General features: G+C 38.3%; 2 protein-coding genes across 3 annotated transcripts; both read right to left on the bottom strand.

Annotated features, from left to right (window-relative positions):
- Positions 1-837: 837 nt before the first annotated feature.
- On the bottom strand, positions 838-6983 carry LOC106632698 (toll-like receptor 13). Its single transcript, XM_014331127.2, has 4 exons — positions 6561-6983; positions 2283-4821; positions 1817-1934; positions 838-1722 (listed from the first exon to the last, which is right to left on the bottom strand). The coding sequence occupies exons 2-4, from the start codon at positions 4750-4752 to the stop codon at positions 1476-1478; spliced, it is 2835 nt and encodes a 944-aa protein (XP_014186613.1). The 5' UTR covers positions 4753-4821; positions 6561-6983; the 3' UTR covers positions 838-1475.
- Positions 1941-16975, bottom strand: LOC102311997 (toll-like receptor 13). 2 transcript variants are annotated; one of them, XM_014331126.2, is made up of 4 exons: positions 16866-16975; positions 12137-14666; positions 10486-10603; positions 9079-10404 (listed from the first exon to the last, which is right to left on the bottom strand). In XM_014331126.2, the coding sequence occupies exons 2-4, from the start codon at positions 14601-14603 to the stop codon at positions 10158-10160; spliced, it is 2832 nt and encodes a 943-aa protein (XP_014186612.2). In that variant the 5' UTR covers positions 14604-14666; positions 16866-16975; the 3' UTR covers positions 9079-10157. The 2 variants fall into 2 exon arrangements, with proteins under 2 accessions (XP_042072914.1, XP_014186612.2); XM_042216980.1 differs by lacking the exons at positions 9079-10404; positions 10486-10603 and adding an exon at positions 1941-2282 and having other exon boundaries at positions 12137-16937.
- Between the last annotated feature and the right edge of the window lie 656 nt (positions 16976-17631).

Below are 17631 nucleotides of genomic sequence, written 5' to 3'. Positions count from 1 at the left end.
TTGTTTTCAGACTTACAAACCAAAAACTCACAGACTTTTTTTTTCATTTTCTTTTGTTAAATTCAGTGTTGGCAAAGGAGTGTCTGGAAAGTAAGAATATATACTTGATTATAAATGTTGTGTTAAATATTAAAAAAAAAAAAATCCAAGGCCTCAGCACATCATCTGAGAACCACTGATGTAGCTGGAGACTGCTGTCAGCAGGCCCCACACAAAAACCTGTTTTGTTAGTATTTAATTTTTAGGTGACAAACTAACACACACACGAATACGCAGGATCTGTACGCAAAGACAATCCTTTCAGTAGCTTTTTCGTTTGTTTGAGTTGTACTGGCCTATCAAGTTTGAGAACACAGGTAAGACTTCTTTGTGGAGAATTAAAGAGGGAACAGATTTTCTCAAGAGTTGTTTCAAAACCGTTGGCTATTGTCTGATAAAACGTTAGCTTTTTTATTATCTTTTTAAAATATTTATCTGTAAACAGTGACAGAAGGGACATACTTTGACCTGAAACCGTGGCTATCATCCCCAACACCTACTAATTGTCAAAGGTGGGTGTCTATCAAGTTACTTTCAAATCTGGGACATAGAGTCCCAGATTTGAAAGTAACTTGAATTATTAGAATAAAATTTACCTAAAATATGGTCGCTACTGGGCAGTTAGGCTAGAACATTTGGATCTCGTACTGTGCTTAAACCTATCACAATAAATTATAGGGGGGAAAAGAACAACACCATTATGAATTTATGGTTATGATTTTTTTTTTTAAACATTTTTGGTGCTGTTAATGGAAACACTGAAAATGATGTAGTAAATAAAACATGTAACTACTGTCATGTAAAAACATTGTTTTGCCTTTATTACAGCTTTACCATGTTGCTATGTTATAACACATATTATCATAGCATTTCTTTCAAGCATATCAATGATGAAAAAAAGTTTTATTTATACTTTAATGGCAAAAAAAGAAAAAGAAATAGTAAATAGCAGATGACACTTTTGACTGAGTCCATAAACTCCAGGAAAGTCCACCAGACCAGAAAGTGTTCACTGAGGTCACAGGTCAAGGCAGCACAGGGCTGTTTTCCCTTCTAGAACCATTGAAATTGAAGTGAAACTGGAATGCAGTTTGTCTGCAATAAGCTGGCGATGGCTTCCCCCCATTGCATGTCGCATCCTTCTTACATGGTATAAGGTGTGAAGATTCATGTGCTTTTCTGCGCTGAGGTGTTTTCTTACTATCCTCAAACTGCTCTACCAGTTATTAGCTCAGTTTGAGTAGAGTTTGTTTTTCCTCCTTTTGTCCCTGATGTTATTTTTCATTGTTGTTCTTACCATTCTACATCTCTCTCCAACCTGTCTTCCAATGTGATGTTTGTGCTATGTATCTATGGTCGGAAGGGGTCCACTTTCACTGCATTTTGACTTGATTGATTGATATATACAATCTATGATTTTTCCACCTGGGTAAATCTCACTGGATGACTCTCTGGTGTCCAGTGAGGAGGTGTCTGTGCTCAGCAGGGTTTTCTTCTCTCTTGAGAGCTTGTTGTATTTTCTGCCAGAAGACTCCAGTGTGCTGAACAGCCTGTGGCCAACTCAGGTAGCTACGCTTCTTCACCAGACTCCTTATTTGGTAGTATGGAGACAGCTGCTTGGCTGGTATGTCCTCCAGAAACACCATGATCAACACATCCTTATGTTCATCAAACAGACGGTAGCTAAAGACACCACACACAGAACAGAACAGACAGTTGAATAAGCATAGGAGCATAGTGACATCATCGGGTGCAAGGACAAAGATGTTGACAATACCTGGCCATCTGGATTTCTCTGGAGCACCACTCACTCTGCAGGTAATGCTGGCTGATCACACAGATAGTCTTCCTGCTGTTATAGATGGCATCTGTGATGTTTTCTACAATGGGCTTACCTGTTTTAAAAATGCACAATAGAAATGGCAGGTGAATTCTTTGTGAAATTAAAAGAATAATTCTTGGTCCTGATTAATTTGTGTCTGCTGGTTTTGAAAATTCTGCACTGGCTGTCGTGCTGATTTCACATTATTTGGTATAAAAACGTAACACTTAACAAATATAGAAATGAAAAACAGAAATGGGTCCAAACCAAGTCTGGAAAAAGAAGTTTAAATTGCTGACAAAGATATTAAGAGGAAGTGAGCAATGCAGAAGAACGAGCAGGACTTTGACTCAAACAGTCAGAATCAACATTTCGGCTTCTCATTTCCAGCATTTCATAGTCATCAGAAAAGCATCTATACCTGGTTCAAAGTCTCTGTGGTGCAGACAGAGTCTCCAGCCCTGTTGACCCTCCAGCTCTGGAAGCAACTCTCCACAGACCCAAGCTTCATCATGAACATTGTAGGAGACAAAGGCATCGTAGCTGTGAGGAATACCTTTCTTCCTCCTCTTATTATCATAGAGGAAGGCCAGGAAGAGGTAGTAGGAATAGGTGAGGTGTGACCTCAGAAAGTGGTGAATGAAGGATATAAGAAGAGTAAGCACAACTAGAAAAAAGCTAGAAATGAAGCAGAGAAAATTAGCATGCATCCGACAGGAGTCGATTTCAAAGTCCAGGAATTTTTTCCCCTGTTGGCTCACAGGAAATGCACAAGTGTACTGGTGAGCATTAACGATCTGTGTCTGGCTGCTGTTTTGAATCCACTCGTTAAATTCAATGCTAGAACATTCACATGTTAGGCGGTTGGAAGCTAGATCCAGATAGGTCAAAGCAGGGAGGGAGTTGATCACATTCTGACTGACTAGTGTCAATGTATTGTCGCTGAGTTTCAGCCAGGTGAGTGCCGACAGTTTAGCCTCAGCCAGGAAATCCAAAGATCTGAGTTTGTTGTTAGAGAAGTCGAGCATTGTCAGGTTTGGGACCGGCCAGAACACTTCAGATGTTAAATTTGAAATCTCACTATTAGATATCTTCAGAGACTTCAGCTGGGGGGTGTATTTAAATGTGTCGGGGTGCAATGACCCCATAAAAAATTTCTCCATCCATAAGTACTCTAAAGATGTCAGACCATTAAGTACGTCTGACGGAATATCCTCGTGAGTTTCCCTTTTATCAAAGATAATAAGTTTCTTCAATTTGGTTAAATATGAGAAAGGATGTGCATGATGTTGTATGTTCTGATTTTTGGTAATATGGAAGACCAGAGTATTTAAGTTTGTTAGTCCCCTAAAATACTCTTTTACGTAACCCCTACATGACACTTTAAGAGTTTGGAGACTTTTAAGTTCTTCAAATATTCCCGAATGATCAATGCAACTGTCGTCTGATTGTAATTCCAAGTGATCGAGGGAATGGAGTTTTTTGAAGTCTCCTTCCTGTAAATCTGCCAAAGTGTTGTTGTTCAAATACAAATATTTTAGTTTTTCTAAATTTCCTTTGAAGCTATGCTCAAAAGAAAAAATTCCATTCGTTTCTATTTTCAGGACTTTCAAATTAGGCAGATTTTGAAAAATATGCGGTGTGATTCGGGAAATGCGATTGTGGTTTAGATTGAGGTGTCTGAGTGCCCTCAGATGATTAAAGTCAGAGCTGTTGAGTTCGCTGATGACATTGAAGCTCAGGTCCAGAACTTCCAATTTGGAGAGTCCCCGGAGAGCAAGCGGCACTTTGGATAAAACGTTCTTCTGCAGGTCCAGGTGCTTGAGCTGTGTCATTGATTGGAGTGCATGATCAGACATTGTTTCCATCTTATTAAAAGGTAAACTAAGCTCAGTAAGTTGGGAGCAAGACCGCAGCAGGTTATCATTTGCGTGGGTAATTTTGCTACTCCCTATATCGAGAATGTGTAGAGAAGGAATCTGGCAGGCAATATCTATAAGACCACGTTTTATCGGAATTTTCATGAAGTACAGTTTAAGATGTTTAAGTGAGGCAGCAGTCTTTAGCATCTTGCTGTATGCCTCAAAAGTAACATTATTCCCATCCAAGTAGAGGGAAGTTAGGCTCCTCAAGAATGTTTTGTTTGTTACATTCCATTCAATCTTACTATTACATCTCCTGAAGTCCAGTAACTGCAGATGAGGAAACATGTCTTTTGTAATACTGAATTTTCTGAGTTTACACCAAATTATATCCAGTTCCCTAATGTTTGAGCTATTTAAAGGCAGGTCGGAGGACTGGAAAGAAGTAAAATCATTTCCCCCAATCCACAAATTTTGTAAGTGTGGAAGTGTTAATACTGGAGCAATAATTGCAATTTCAGACAGAGAATTGTAGCTCAGATCTACTGAGATTATGTTGACCAGGGACTGAAAAGCCGCCTGCGAGATGGATGAGATCAGGTTTTTATTCAGAGATAATTCTTTTAATTGTGAAAGACCCCGAAACATATTTTCTGTCACCTTTGAGAGGTTATTTCTAGCCAAGACTAGAACCGTTAACTCTGCCAAGTCTGCAAAAGCTCCATCATCAATGTGTACAATCACATTACTTTCAGCGTTTAAAATTTTGAGCTCAGCTAAACCTCTTAAATCTTTGCAGGTGATGTTTGAAATCTTATTTGAGGAGAGATTCAGTGATGTTACATTTCTGGGAATGTCATCTGGAATAGCAGTGAGGTCATGGTCTGTGCATAAAATGGATGTATTATTTTCCTCTTGAGGATAGGAAATTATGCAGTTTTTCAGTGAAAAAGCATGTGAGGGGTTATAGAAACAGAAGCAGAACAGAAATGAGCTGAGTAGCAGAGACACACTTCCTGTAGCTAGCATGTTGAAATGTTGTTTACTTCAGTTTTCTGACAAACTTGGAAGGGGCAAAAAAATAGTTGTTCATAACATCTGAAAATGACAGGAGAAGAAATTACTCTTAACCATTCAGCGTTCACACCACAGATAGCAACAACATGAGGTCTGGTATTCGAAGACACTTTGTATATAGTTTTTATATTGTTTATTTTATGTAATATTCAATAATTCAATACATTTAGTCTTTTTCAAGGAAGCAATTTTTTATTCAGTGTTTTCATAAAAGCCTTTATATACATTTTCTACTACTAGGGGGAACAAATGAGATTTAAGGCCTGGACAAGTTTGAAACCTTTTGTTCTTCACATTGGAAAATGACTGAAAATAAAAAAAATAGCCAGCTCCTAATTTGATAAATTCTGCACCCAGCTTTGAAGTCTGCAATGTCACTGAATTGCAGCCAGATGATGCTCACTTTACGTTTTTACATTTCTTCACTTTTTCCCAACACATATGCATTCCCCTTCTCCCTGTCTACCTGGCCTGTACCACTACACTCGGTGTCTTCAGAATGTCTACCCCCCTTCGTTCTTCCACATATTGGCATGACCCCAGTCTGTCTTTGCATGTGATTGGCTGCATGGTGTGCCCATAAAAAAAAATCTCTCCCCTGTCTGCATGGATTTTTAGCAAGGCTGAAGTTTCAAATCTCACATACCAACGAGCCATTAACAACACATGACACATGAATTTATCTCAAAGGCCAGATATAATTGTGTCAGGAGCTGGGTGTGGCCCAGGGGCCGTATATGAGACGTCCACAGTCATCCATTTGAAGCTTCACTGTTCACATTTAAAAATGATGCTTAGCCAGTGTATTTACAGTCATGGCAAAGGGTTAGATTTACAGATATCCATAGGCGATGGCATGGACTTAATAAAAAATGTACATAACTACGTTAGTGTCACTTTAATATACAGTCAGTTTCTTTTTTAACCCCCCCCCCCCCCCAAAAAAAAAAAAAAAACCAAACAAAAACCCCATTTTGATTAAAGAACCCCCAAAAACTCTTTTCTTGACATTAGTGAACTAGCAGAGCTGGGCCAAGCAGATGGCCCCATTTTAGGGAACAAATATGAAGCAGCAGAGATGAGGTGCTACATAAAGGTTTCCTTTTTGCTTGCTTGCTTGGTAACCTAGAGCAGTTGCTGATTAAGTTCAAAATGAAATAACTTGCCTGCTTTAATACTGCTTAACCTCTACTTTCTAGTCACTCATCAGCCTAAAGTTATTTCATGCTATGGATTCTCAGAAAACATGTAGTGTAAAGTACATGGAAGTAGATACCCAAACTCTGAAAAATACAGAATTGCAACTACCATACCCACAAACCATAGATAACACAATACAAACCTGCATTCTGCTTAACCTATAGTTATTTACTGTTGTTTGTGTCATATGACGTGTAAATGTACCAACACAGTCCAACAGTTTACACTTAAATTAACTCCACCTGAGGATAATTTTGAATTTTCTCACATATTTTAATTAGAATTGCAGTAATTCAGTAATAAAATATAAATAAAATCAGACTATGGCTAATTTGTTTTTAATATACCATTTTTAGAGTTAAGTTGTTCCATCTCTAATAAAAAAAAGTCCAGTTTAAATTGTTTTTGCAAAGTAAATGTTATTTGCATTAAAACTGACCATATATATATATATATATATATATGTGTGTGTGTGTGTGTGTGTGTGTGTGTATATATGTATATATATGTATATATGCAAGGTCAGTGGTTTTTCATTAAACAAGATAAAAGAAACTTACCTATTCCAAAAAAAAGTTGTTTCTATCACCAGCTTGATAGCAGAACAAAAGAAAAAACCAAGCTGTAACCATTGAGGTCAAACCGACAAAATATAATGGAGTAAATTCAGAGTGAATCACTTTTACAAGGAAGAGGAAGTTGGATGGTTCACTCCCACAGATGCTGCTACTTCTGCAGTCTGTTTACTGAAACCCAAGTATGACTGGTCCATGAAGTAAGACACCACAATGAAAAAAAAATTACTTTCTGCAGCTTGCATGCTTGTCTTCGTTTTTCCTTTTGTTTTTTCATAGTTTTTTCCCCAGTATTTTAGATGAGCCTTGACCGTTGTCCAATTTTATTTATTGAAAGGGATTTTTCAAAGAGATCTTTTAATTGATTTAATCATTTTAGCATTTTTGAAGTCCAGACAAGTTGTGCTCTGCAGCCATCCTCCCTGCCCTCACATCTTAAGTGAATATCTTAAGGCTTGTGTGCACAAGTGGGTTGCTTGCTTCCTGTTTCTACTTTGTGGTCTTTAAGAACACTCACTAATAATACTTCATGTTTCTGTATATCCTGTGTGAAATGTCATGTACATTACTGCACAAAAGTTTCCTCACCCAGGGGTGTCCAAGACAATGGTATGTATCTATCCCCATTTGACAAGGATGATGTCATTATTAAGCTTGTCTAGCCACAGAAAATGGCAGCATGTGAGTCACAAAGGTGAAAAAAAAAAGCCTGAACCCTTTTAAAAGCTTTGTTTTTTGCAGGTTTTATAAATTTAAGGTTTTACCAACAAATAAACTTAGATTTTGTTTTCAAAACTGTCAAATTGTTCAGATTTTGAAAATGTAATTGATTTTCAGTATGTTAGTTCGCTGAAAATGTTGAAGCTCAGGTCTAAGAGTTGAGGTCAAAGAGAGCAACTGGGACCAAGTAACTGAGCTCAGTGAGATTAGACCAAGACTTTAGCAGGATGTCATTTAGAGCGCCAGTTTTCGCAAATATTACATCAAAAACTACTAGAGGAGGAATTTGGGAGATGACGTCTGTGAAATCAGGCATTCAGGGTTCTGTCTTCCCTCCATTACTTGAATTTAGTATAAGACAAATGATACAATGTTCATAATGGGGTGTTCAAACCCCCAGCTGTTCACAGAAGATGACTGTTCCTTCTTCAGCCTGGTTCTGCTGGAGGCTTATTTCTATTAAAATTGGGTTTTTCCTTTCCACAGTCACCAAGTACTCGCTCAAAGGGCCGGTTACCAGTCAAAATGCCCAGGCCAATTTTTTGTCCCAGTCCAGCCCTGCTCTGAACTAGCGGGTCTGCTGAAAGCACAGACCCAACAGCTTGCTCTTCTACTGCCTGGGTTGGTACACAGGGGCCACGAGGAGAACAGGAAGGCCACACAAAGTGTAATTAACATTGCCCAAAAAAATCCGCAGATCCTCCTATCTCAGGAAAAACAGTGCTGTCACAGGTGACCCCTTACACCCCTTACACCCCCCCCCCCCCAATGCTACCCCTGCCCACTCACCTCACCAATCTGTGCCACAGTCTGACTAACCCCCATAACTCAATAACTTGTACTACTTCCAAACACTTTGTTCTCCAATGTGTCTTTCTCTTGATTATATCTACATTTCTCCTGTTTGTTATTTATTCCTGCTGTCTATTTATATTTTATTCCTACACAGTTGTCGTGGAGCACCCATAATTCCATAATTTAGTTGTACATGTACAATAAAAGCGCTATTCTATTCTATTCTATTCTATTCTATTCTATTCTATTCTATTCTATCCTTTATTAGAGAAACTGCATTTGCAGACGACAGGGGAATTAAAATCAAACAATCAAGATGTAATTACAGTGCAGTCTTTCACCTTTGATTCAAAGTTTGACTAAAGTATTGCATTAGGTGTTTAGAAATTAGAGACATTTTAATATACAGTTTTCCATTTTCAGGGGTTCACAGTTGATAAGAATCGACTGACAAGCTGTTCGATGGCAAAAGTGAGGCCTGTGACCTTATTACCATTATTAAGTTTCACTTTGTCAAATTCATTTGAGTCACTTCAGATCAATGTTTAATGAAGCACTTCATGAGGAAGCTGTACAGTTTGCACCCAAGACTTCTGCATTCACACAGTGCACTGCGGTCAGTATCATAAACTGATACCCTCCCACCACACAGGCAGGAGGCTCTAAGGCTGTAAGACTGATTAACTCCATTGCTCACTGATAACTCAGTTGTTCTGATGCGCTGCACTGTTTTTGTTCGGTTTTATTTTATTTACTATGCTTCTACTATGCTACTATTCTTTGTATTTAAGCACACTAATCTGTTTTTTGTGTGTTTTTTTAAATGCTGTCACTGTGCTGCTATAATTTTAAAATGCTGCTCCAGTTTAAATGTTTCAATATGCTGCACTATAGTTGTTTTATGTTGGTGGCAGGCAGTTTATTTTATTGTTTATTATTTGTCTTAATTTTCATGAGGATAATGGAACCTTGAACCTATTTCAAAACTCTGAAACTTCTGTAAAGAGACAAACCACTGAATTACCTTTATTTTAAACACACTTTCCACATGCCAGTAAAATGATAAAAACTCATACCATTCCACATCATCAGAGCATCAATAAAAACAACAAAAAAGCATGAGCTACCGAAACACTGCTGCTGCTGACTGTCACTCCAGCCCTCAGGTAGTGTGATAGTCAGGTGACGTATCAAGGAAACCAGCAGTGTGCTGCCTAAGCATTAGGACAGCAAGGATACATCCGTGTGACCGTGTGACAGTTTAGTACAAGTAACAAGAAACCATACATGTTATATTTTTTGTAACACACAATTAATTATATCTGTAAATACAAATAATATGAGATGATAAACTAGAAAATACATTTAGTCTTCTGGCAGAAGGCTGTTCACCAGTGTGTTGAACAGCCTGTAGCCAGTTCAAGTAAGTGCTCCTCTTCATCAGTCTCATTATTATTTTGTTATATCAGATTATAATAGCATTTCATTTCTAAGCACATCAACCATGAAAAAAGTTTATTCACACTTTTCTGGCAAGAAATGTCATTTAGTATATTTACTCCTGACAGGATGAGCACAACAAACACGTTAATATGTTACAATTGTGTACATGTGTTAATAAAAATGCACATATAGTTCTTGTTACATTGAGTTCTACATTTATAAAACAGACAACATGAAATAAGACTTGACACTTTTGACTGAGTCCATAAACTCCAGGAAAGTCCACCAGACAACAAAGTGTTGCTGAGGTCACAGGTCAAGGCACCATAGGGCTGTTTGCAACTAGACACCTACAAGCAACCTTATTGAAACCACAGGAGCCCTGCTGGGCATTAGAAGTACTGCAAGTTTATCCACTTCTGCAGAAGCTTCACCTCTCTGATCCAGAAGCTACCATGTTTACCCATAGACTTCGACAAGCAACCTTATTGAAGCCAGAGGAGTTTCCCCCTGCTGGGCATTAGAAGTAATGCATTTTAGCCACTCCTGCATTAGCGTGAACGCTCTGTTTAAATATACACAATATATATATACAATCTGTGATTTTTCCACCTGGGTTAAATCTCACTGGATGACTCTCTGGTAGCCAGTGAGGAGGCACCTGTGATCAGCAGGGTTTTCTTCTCTCTTGAGAGCTTGTTGTATTTTCTGCCAGAAGACTCCAGTGTGATGAACAGCCTGTGGCCAACTCAGGTAGCTACGCTTCTTCACCAGACTCCTAATTTGGAAGTATGGAGACAGCTGCTTGGCTGGTATGTCCTCCAGAAACACCATGATCATCACATCCTTGTGCTCATTGAAGAGACGGTAGCTAAAGACACCACACGCAGATTAATCAATGTAGAAACTGGTGACATCCTTACATGTAAGAACAAAGAGTTGCTAACCATACCTGGCCATCTGGATTTCTTTGGAGCACCACTCACTTTGCAGGTAATGCTGGCTGATCACACAGATAGTCTTTCTGCTACAATAGATAGCCTCTGTAATGTTTTCGACGATGGGCTTACCTGTAAAAACAAAAATCTGACACATCAAACATGTCAGCATTGTGTTCTAAAATGACACAAGTTACATAAAATTTAGCTTTGTACAAGTTAAAAGATTTCAAAGGTGTTCTCACTTCTGAGAATAGTGGGGCTTAAATTCCATTCACTCCAACCTTGGTTGTCCTTTTTTTTTTTTTTTTTTTTTCAGCAATGGTGAGTAAGCAAAAAACGATTTTTTAAGTCACTGAGGCGTACTGTCAGGGGTTGCTGAGTGGATGTGGAGAAAAGGACTCAAACGCAGGACTCACGGTGAAGATTCAGGGTGTTTATTGTGAGGGACGAATGACGAAAACAGGAGATGGCTGACTGACTGACTGAACGGCTGAGTGATCTGAACTTGGAAGGCAAACATGGGGCATAGACAGCAGTGACAACATCAATGATGCGACACCGACCAGGAGAGAACTGAGGACTTAAATACACTGGCTGAACAATGACTGATAGGTGACAGGTGAGTGAGCAGCTGAACACAATTGAACTAACGATGCATGGAATAAGAACTAGAACATAATGCACACAGAGTAACGTAACACAAAACAGGAAGTGGAACGTACAGAGGATAAACAGTGAACATGAACTGAAAATACTGGGTCAACGACCCAGAAACCCTGACACGTACACTGATGCTGAATCAAATTCCAGCTAATGAGAATCTATAATTTTCTTTTGTGAAATTCTTAAGTCTATACTTTGTTAATTGGGCAGTTACATATATTTGTGTTGGATTGGAACAGTTGACAAGCTCAATGGAGAACAGTGGAGATGGATGATTGTCTCTGGCTAAACATTTTTAAAGTCTGTCTAAAAGTGCCCAATTTACTAATGGCAGCTGCTAAAAGATTCTACAGTATTCAACTTTTACGTTTGCCGAAATCTAATTTAGTGAAGAATTTCTTACAGGCCTGTAAGTGCAAAATACATCTTTGGTGCTTTTCTCTTTTCAATGCAGTAAAAAAATCAATGAAAGTAATTTCATGTCTTCAGATTTTAAATATGGAGGAAACTTAGATGTTTTCAATTGAATTAAAGCTTTGGGTACACATGGCCTTCTAGGGGCTTGTTCATGGTTTCAGCAAAAAAAAAAAAGTTCTTCCAGAGTAAACCTTTCATTTTCCCAGATGTAGGATGCTTTGACAGTTGAGTAGCCAGAGCGAGTAGCACATCTATATACTACTTTTTGAGGTTTAAAGATCAGTTTGTAGCGTTTCTCTAAATGGTCAGTCTTTTAGATCTAGCATTCAAACTGCAGTTTGTGAGTCACATGTCATTGCTATTTTTGTTTTGACACTGTAGACGCTGTTTATATTTTTGCAGTGCTGTCAAAGAGAAAAAAAAGATACTGTGGTGTTAAAACGTGATCTTTTTCGGTACCACTGAAAAGCGGAACAAAAAGAAACAATTGTATTTATAGGAAAGAAGACACAGAGTTTGTGTGCTAGCTTCATTAAATATTGAGCTAAAAGTAGAACAGAGGCTAATGAAAAGCATCTATACCTGGTTCAAAGTCTCTGTGGTGCAGACAGAGTCTCCAGCCCTGTTGACCCTCCAGCTCTGGAAGCAACTCTCCGTAGACCCAAGCTTCATCATGAACATTGTAGGAGACAAAGGCATCGTAGCTGTGAGGAATACCTTTCTTCCTCCTCTTATTATCATAGAGAAAGGCCAGGAAGAGGTAGTAGGTATAGGTGAGGTGTGACCTCAGGAAGTGATAGATGAAGGATGCGAGGAGAGTAAGCATAACTAGACTAGAGCTAAAAAGGAAGCAGAGCAAGGCAGCGTCTATCCAACATGAGTCAAAACCAAAGTCAAGGAATTTGTTTCCCCGTTGGCTGACAGGAAATGAGCAAGTGTACTGATGTGCATTAACAACTTGTGTCTGTTTGCTGCCTTGAATCCACTGGATAAGACCGTAATTAGAACATTCACATGTTAAAAGGTTAGCAGATAGATCCAGATATTTCATGGTTAAAAGGGATTGGATAACTGTTTCACTGATTACGAACAATTCATTGTTGCTGACATCGAGCCATCTGAGTGCCGACAGTTTGGCCTCTGCTAGAAAATCCAAAGACCTGAGTTTATTGTTGGAGAGGTCGAGTATTATCAGGTTTGGAATTGGCAAGAACACGTCAGATGTTAAAACTGAAAGCTCGCTGTAAGATATCCTCAGATGTTTCAGTTGCGGTGTGTGTTTAAATGTGTCTGGGTGCAAAGATCCCATGAAATATGCCTCTGTTATTAAGTACTCTAAAGAAGTCAGACCACTGAGAACATCTTTTGAAATATCGTAATATCCTCTATGAACCTTGATATTAAGCTTCTTCAGTTTCGGTAAATTTGAGAAAGGGTTATCGCTTTGTTTGGAGCTGTTATGTGGCAGGCTAGAGACAACATTTAAGATCAGAGTGCTTAAGTTTGGCAGCCCACTGAAATGCTCATAAAAATAAATATCACCTTGCATAAAAAGGAACTGGAGGTTATAGAGTCCCTTTAACCCTCCTTCCTCAACATTGTTACACATGCGTACATCTAAATTCAAATAACGAAGGGAAGACAGATTACTGAAGACTCCTTGAAAGAGATTTATAAGCTCATTGTTTTTCAAATACAAAAACTCCAGTGTCTGTAATTTAAATTTAAAAGAATAATCGAATGATGAAATCTTATTGTTTTCAAGATTTAGGATTTTCAAATTGTTTAAATTTTCAAAAACACAGTCAAAGATATAGGATATATGATTGTGGCTCAGATCGAGTATTGTTAGGCTTGTTAAATTCCAGAAGTAAGGACAGTAAAGTTCACTGATGTCATTGATGCTAAGGTCATAGACTTCCAATGTGGTGAGTCCTTGGACGGCCACTGGCAGTTCGGACAGTTCATTATTTTGTAATATCAGGCTCCTGAGCTGTGTCATTGACTGGAGTGCATTATCAGCCATGCTTTTTATATTGTTAAATGATAAGTTGAGGTTAGTTAGGTGAGAACAAGACTGCAGCATGTTCTCCTTTAAGGTGTAAATCTCACTACTGCTTACATTCAGAGTTCTAAGAGAAGGAATTTTGCAGGCGACGTCTATGAAATCATCATCTATCCACTTTTGTATGTTATCCATCTGAAGCTCTTGAAGAGAGTAAGCAGTCTGCAGAATCGCTCTGTACACATCAAAGCTAAGAGAAGTTTCACTCATTTGCAGTCTCGTCAGGCTCTTTAAAAAAGTCTTGTTTGACACTTCCCACTCGATGTCCCCGTTCCAGCCTCGCAAGTCCAGAGACTGCAGATGAGGAAAAATGTCTCTTGTAATGCTGAACTTCTTCACTGAATCCAAACACAGGGTGAGTAGGTTTGAGGTATTTACATGGAGGTCATTTGACTGAAAAGAAGTAAAGTTGTTGTAACATACAAACAAATGTTGTAAAGTTGGGAGTCTAATAATGTGATCAATATCTGAAATTTGATGCAGAAGGTTATAGCTCAAATCTACTGAGTGTACGCTGACCAGGGGCTGACAGGCCACAGGGGAGATAAATGAGATCTGGTTCCAGTCCAGAGACAGTGTCTCTAACTTGGAAAGACCCTGAAACATGTTTTCTGTCAGTGTTGCGAGCCTATTTATACTCAAGATGAGAACCTTTAACTCTACCAAGTCTGCAAAAGCTTCACCATCAATTTGTGAAATCCAGTTTTTTTCCAAATTTAGAACTTCAAGCTTGAATAAACCTTCCAAATTCATCCTGGTAATATTTGAAATGTAGTTTGACTTGAGATTTAGCAATACTGCATTTTTGGGAATGTCATCTGGAATAGCAGTGAGGTAACGCTCTGTGCAAGTGACTAACACATTAGATTTTTCTGTATAGATAATTGTGCAGTTTTTCAGTGAAAAAGCAAGTAAATGTTCACAATGAAAGAAACACAAAAGAAGTGAGAAAAGCAGCAGAGGCCAAACTCCTGTAGCTAGCATGTTGATCTTGGGAAGCAGTACTGTTTCCACTTAGAGATGGGGGTATTCTGTTGTTCAATATACCTGAGTCGGGCAGGATAAAAAATAAAATTGAAGGTTATTAGTCTGATTACATTACCGTGTCATCATTTTAGCACAGAATAAAACAACGTGAGATTTGCTGCAACTAGTGATGAAAAATTCGTGATTTTGATTTGTTGTTCCAGTGAAACCTCTGAGACACACCTCTAATCGGTATGTCTCAGAGGTTTCACTGGAACAACAAATCAGAATAGTGAACTGTTGGAATCCTACTATACATTTAACTTCAGTGAAAGCTTCATCTAATCCAGAAGGTTACATGAAGAGGATACAAATGGAAACCCACCTAGACTAACATCAAAACAACTAGTAGCTCAGTGATACGCAAGTAACTGCTATCACAGCTGGAGAAGGACGAAGTAGAACACAAATGTTATGGCAAGGTGAAGCCAGGATTTAAAATCAGGAGTGAGATATAATTATCTCCACCCTTCAAGATCAGCTGGCAAGCCCCATAAACAACTGGTATGTTGAATGTGAGAGCAGTTGACCTGAAAGAGAAGATCATGGCTAAGTTGGCTAAACCTGGACCCTCTGTGCTTATTACCAAGATTACGTGAATTACCCTGTAAATGTCTACTAGCAGATGTGAATGCAGCATTACCGTTAGTGAAACCAACTAGCTGGTCTATGCCACAGCTACAGTGATCCCTGATATGCTTGACTAATAACAATCACAAAGAACAGCAAGACTAGATGACAACATCAAGGCAGCACAGAGGGAAGTTAGACAGATTTCAGAATTGCAGAAAGGTCAATCCATCCATCCTTCCACCCAGTCTCCTCTGGTTGTCTTTATCATCATCACAGGGGGTGCTGGATCTTGTCCTAGCTATCATAGGGTAAAACGCGGGGTAGACCCTGAACAGGTTGTCATGGCCTTTTATGCTCCAAACACCAAAAAAGTCCAAGAAAAGGCCATGGGTGGCAACGGAAGGTTTGTTTTAGAATGCAATTCTGACTTCATTGTTTAAAATTATATGGCGTTTATTTTGTGGAAAATTCTAAACAAAAATCAACCAAATAACTTCTTACAACTTAAAATTAAATGAAAGTTAACTTAATTTGCTTTCACAACTTCAAAAAGTGGTCAAATTTTTTTTAAACCCCCCCGTCGTCCCATCTGACACTTGGCAAACAAAAAACCTCTTTACCACACCCCTCCAGGGTGCTCTTAATCCCTTGATTAATGCGAGGGTCCATATGCTAATAAACCAATCACTTTCCAAAAACTGTTCCAAAAATTAATTACAAATTTACATAACAAAACTAGGTCAGCATATTCCTACAACTTTAAAGAAAAAACAAAAATTAGTAAAAATTGAGATTTATAAGCATTCAACATTTCTTCCTGTTAAAAGGGAGTTTTTTTCCTTCCCACTGTCACCAAAGTGCTTGCTGTTCAGGGCTTGTCTGAAAGTTGGGGTAGTATTATGTATTATTGTCTTGGTCTTTGTTGTAATTTGACAGCATATAACTAAAACTGAATCGAATCAAATTCAAAGGGTAAATCTCTGAGATGATTCGCTGTGGGAGAATCGGTATGTTTGATTTGGCACAGATTTTGCATCGCATGTTCTTCCTGACACAGCATCTATCTGGGCCTAAGAACATCATTATGAGTCAACCGCATTATAACTTGACTTGAAAGGGAAATGAGTTAACCATTACAAAATGGAGCTACTTGCTTTGGTGACAGTATGGGCTGGATTATCTAATGGACACTGGCTCAGCCAGCTCGAGGGTTTCATCCAAGTAGCACAAATTTTTTTTCCCTTGAATTGTACAAAATTTGATTTGTATTTTCAAAACCAATCATCTATAGCTTTCTTATAAAAAAAAAGCATTTTCTTGGCCATTGACATCAATATTACTCTCAAAAAACCAAAGAGCAAACAACATATAAATGCAACATAGATAATAAAAATAAATATAAGACAGTTCAGTGTGCTAGGTTTCCATCATTACAAAATCTAGTTCTGAGAAAAACCTTGATACTGCTTAACTGATTTGGATTTTAATCCTGAGATTTTTTAAGTGTGTGTTTTAATGTCAGCTACATCTCAACAGCTTTAAAGCAAAATAACAGATTTTTTGATTTAATGTGACCACATTTGTGTCATATTTTTTCTCTCCAGTAAACACAAATAATATTGTTAGGGTTTATAAACAGAGTCTTACCTCTTTCATAAGTTTTTCCTTGAGACATGAAAATGGCCTGAACTCAGAGTGGATGCGCTTCAAGTGCTATTAATCTGAGGAAGACAACAGTGGAAATTGTTTTGTTTTTCCCGTCTGACACATAATGGGGAAGTTAGACTGCTAAATCACAAAAGGTTTTAGCTCTCACTGCTGTATCGTATCATTTCCTGTTTCTATTATGATGCTGATGTTTTGTGTAGGCTGTTTAATTAAAAACTTTTTAGATAAAGACTTATTTCATTGTGTAATCTTCACTGTTTTTGTCCAAAACACAATCTCTGTTGCATCACCTGACTCTTGCTTGCAACAAAAAGGAGTTTACACAACGAAGATATGAACAATATAAAGATATGATTATTTATTAAAATTTATTTACAAAAGGTGGAAACAGAAATGTCAGCAAGTCAGGGGTGAAATGAGAACAATTGACAGCGCTACCCATGAGTCACATGAAGTTCAAATGTGCTTATCAGTGCACCAGTGAAAACTCAGTTCCTATTTACACCAACTCTGCTACTCACCAACATCCCTCACCAAGGAATAAAACTTGTGGGAGAAGTAGCTCAATACCTGCTCCATCCTGATGCAACAATACTGCCCCAGCATCCACTTTGCTAGCGTCTACCTTCAGCTTGAAAGAATCTCTGAGATGGGGTCTCTCAAGCCCTGGAGCAGAGGCAAGGATAGCCTTGACATCCTCAAAGATTGTCTGATAATGATCTGACCATTGGAACATAACCTTGGG

This window comes from Haplochromis burtoni, unplaced genomic scaffold (assembly GCF_018398535.1).
Source record: "Haplochromis burtoni strain Fernald_Lab_line unplaced genomic scaffold, NCSU_Asbu1 Contig_1429, whole genome shotgun sequence".
NCBI classification, from domain to species: domain Eukaryota; kingdom Metazoa; phylum Chordata; class Actinopteri; order Cichliformes; family Cichlidae; genus Haplochromis; species Haplochromis burtoni.
This window is presented reverse-complemented; position numbering and strand designations above follow the sequence as displayed.

Bases quoted from the DNA above. Each gene is read 5' to 3' on its own strand.
- LOC106632698 (XM_014331127.2), bottom strand. From the start codon at position 4,752: ATGCTAGCTACAGGAAGTGTGTCTCTGCTACTCAGCTCATTTCTGTTC. The intron at 1,935-2,282 runs GTATAGATGCTT...TTTTTAAAACAG, and splicing joins CCACAGAGACTTTGAACCAG to GTAAGCCCATTGTAGAAAAC. The intron at 1,723-1,816 runs GTATTGTCAACA...TGGTGTCTTTAG, and splicing joins AGAGAAATCCAGATGGCCAG to CTACCGTCTGTTTGATGAAC.
- LOC102311997 (XM_014331126.2), bottom strand. From the start codon at position 14,603: ATGCTAGCTACAGGAGTTTGGCCTCTGCTGCTTTTCTCACTTCTTTTG. The intron at 10,604-12,136 runs GTATAGATGCTT...TTGTTTTTACAG, and splicing joins CCACAGAGACTTTGAACCAG to GTAAGCCCATCGTCGAAAAC. The intron at 10,405-10,485 runs GTATGGTTAGCA...TGGTGTCTTTAG, and splicing joins AAAGAAATCCAGATGGCCAG to CTACCGTCTCTTCAATGAGC.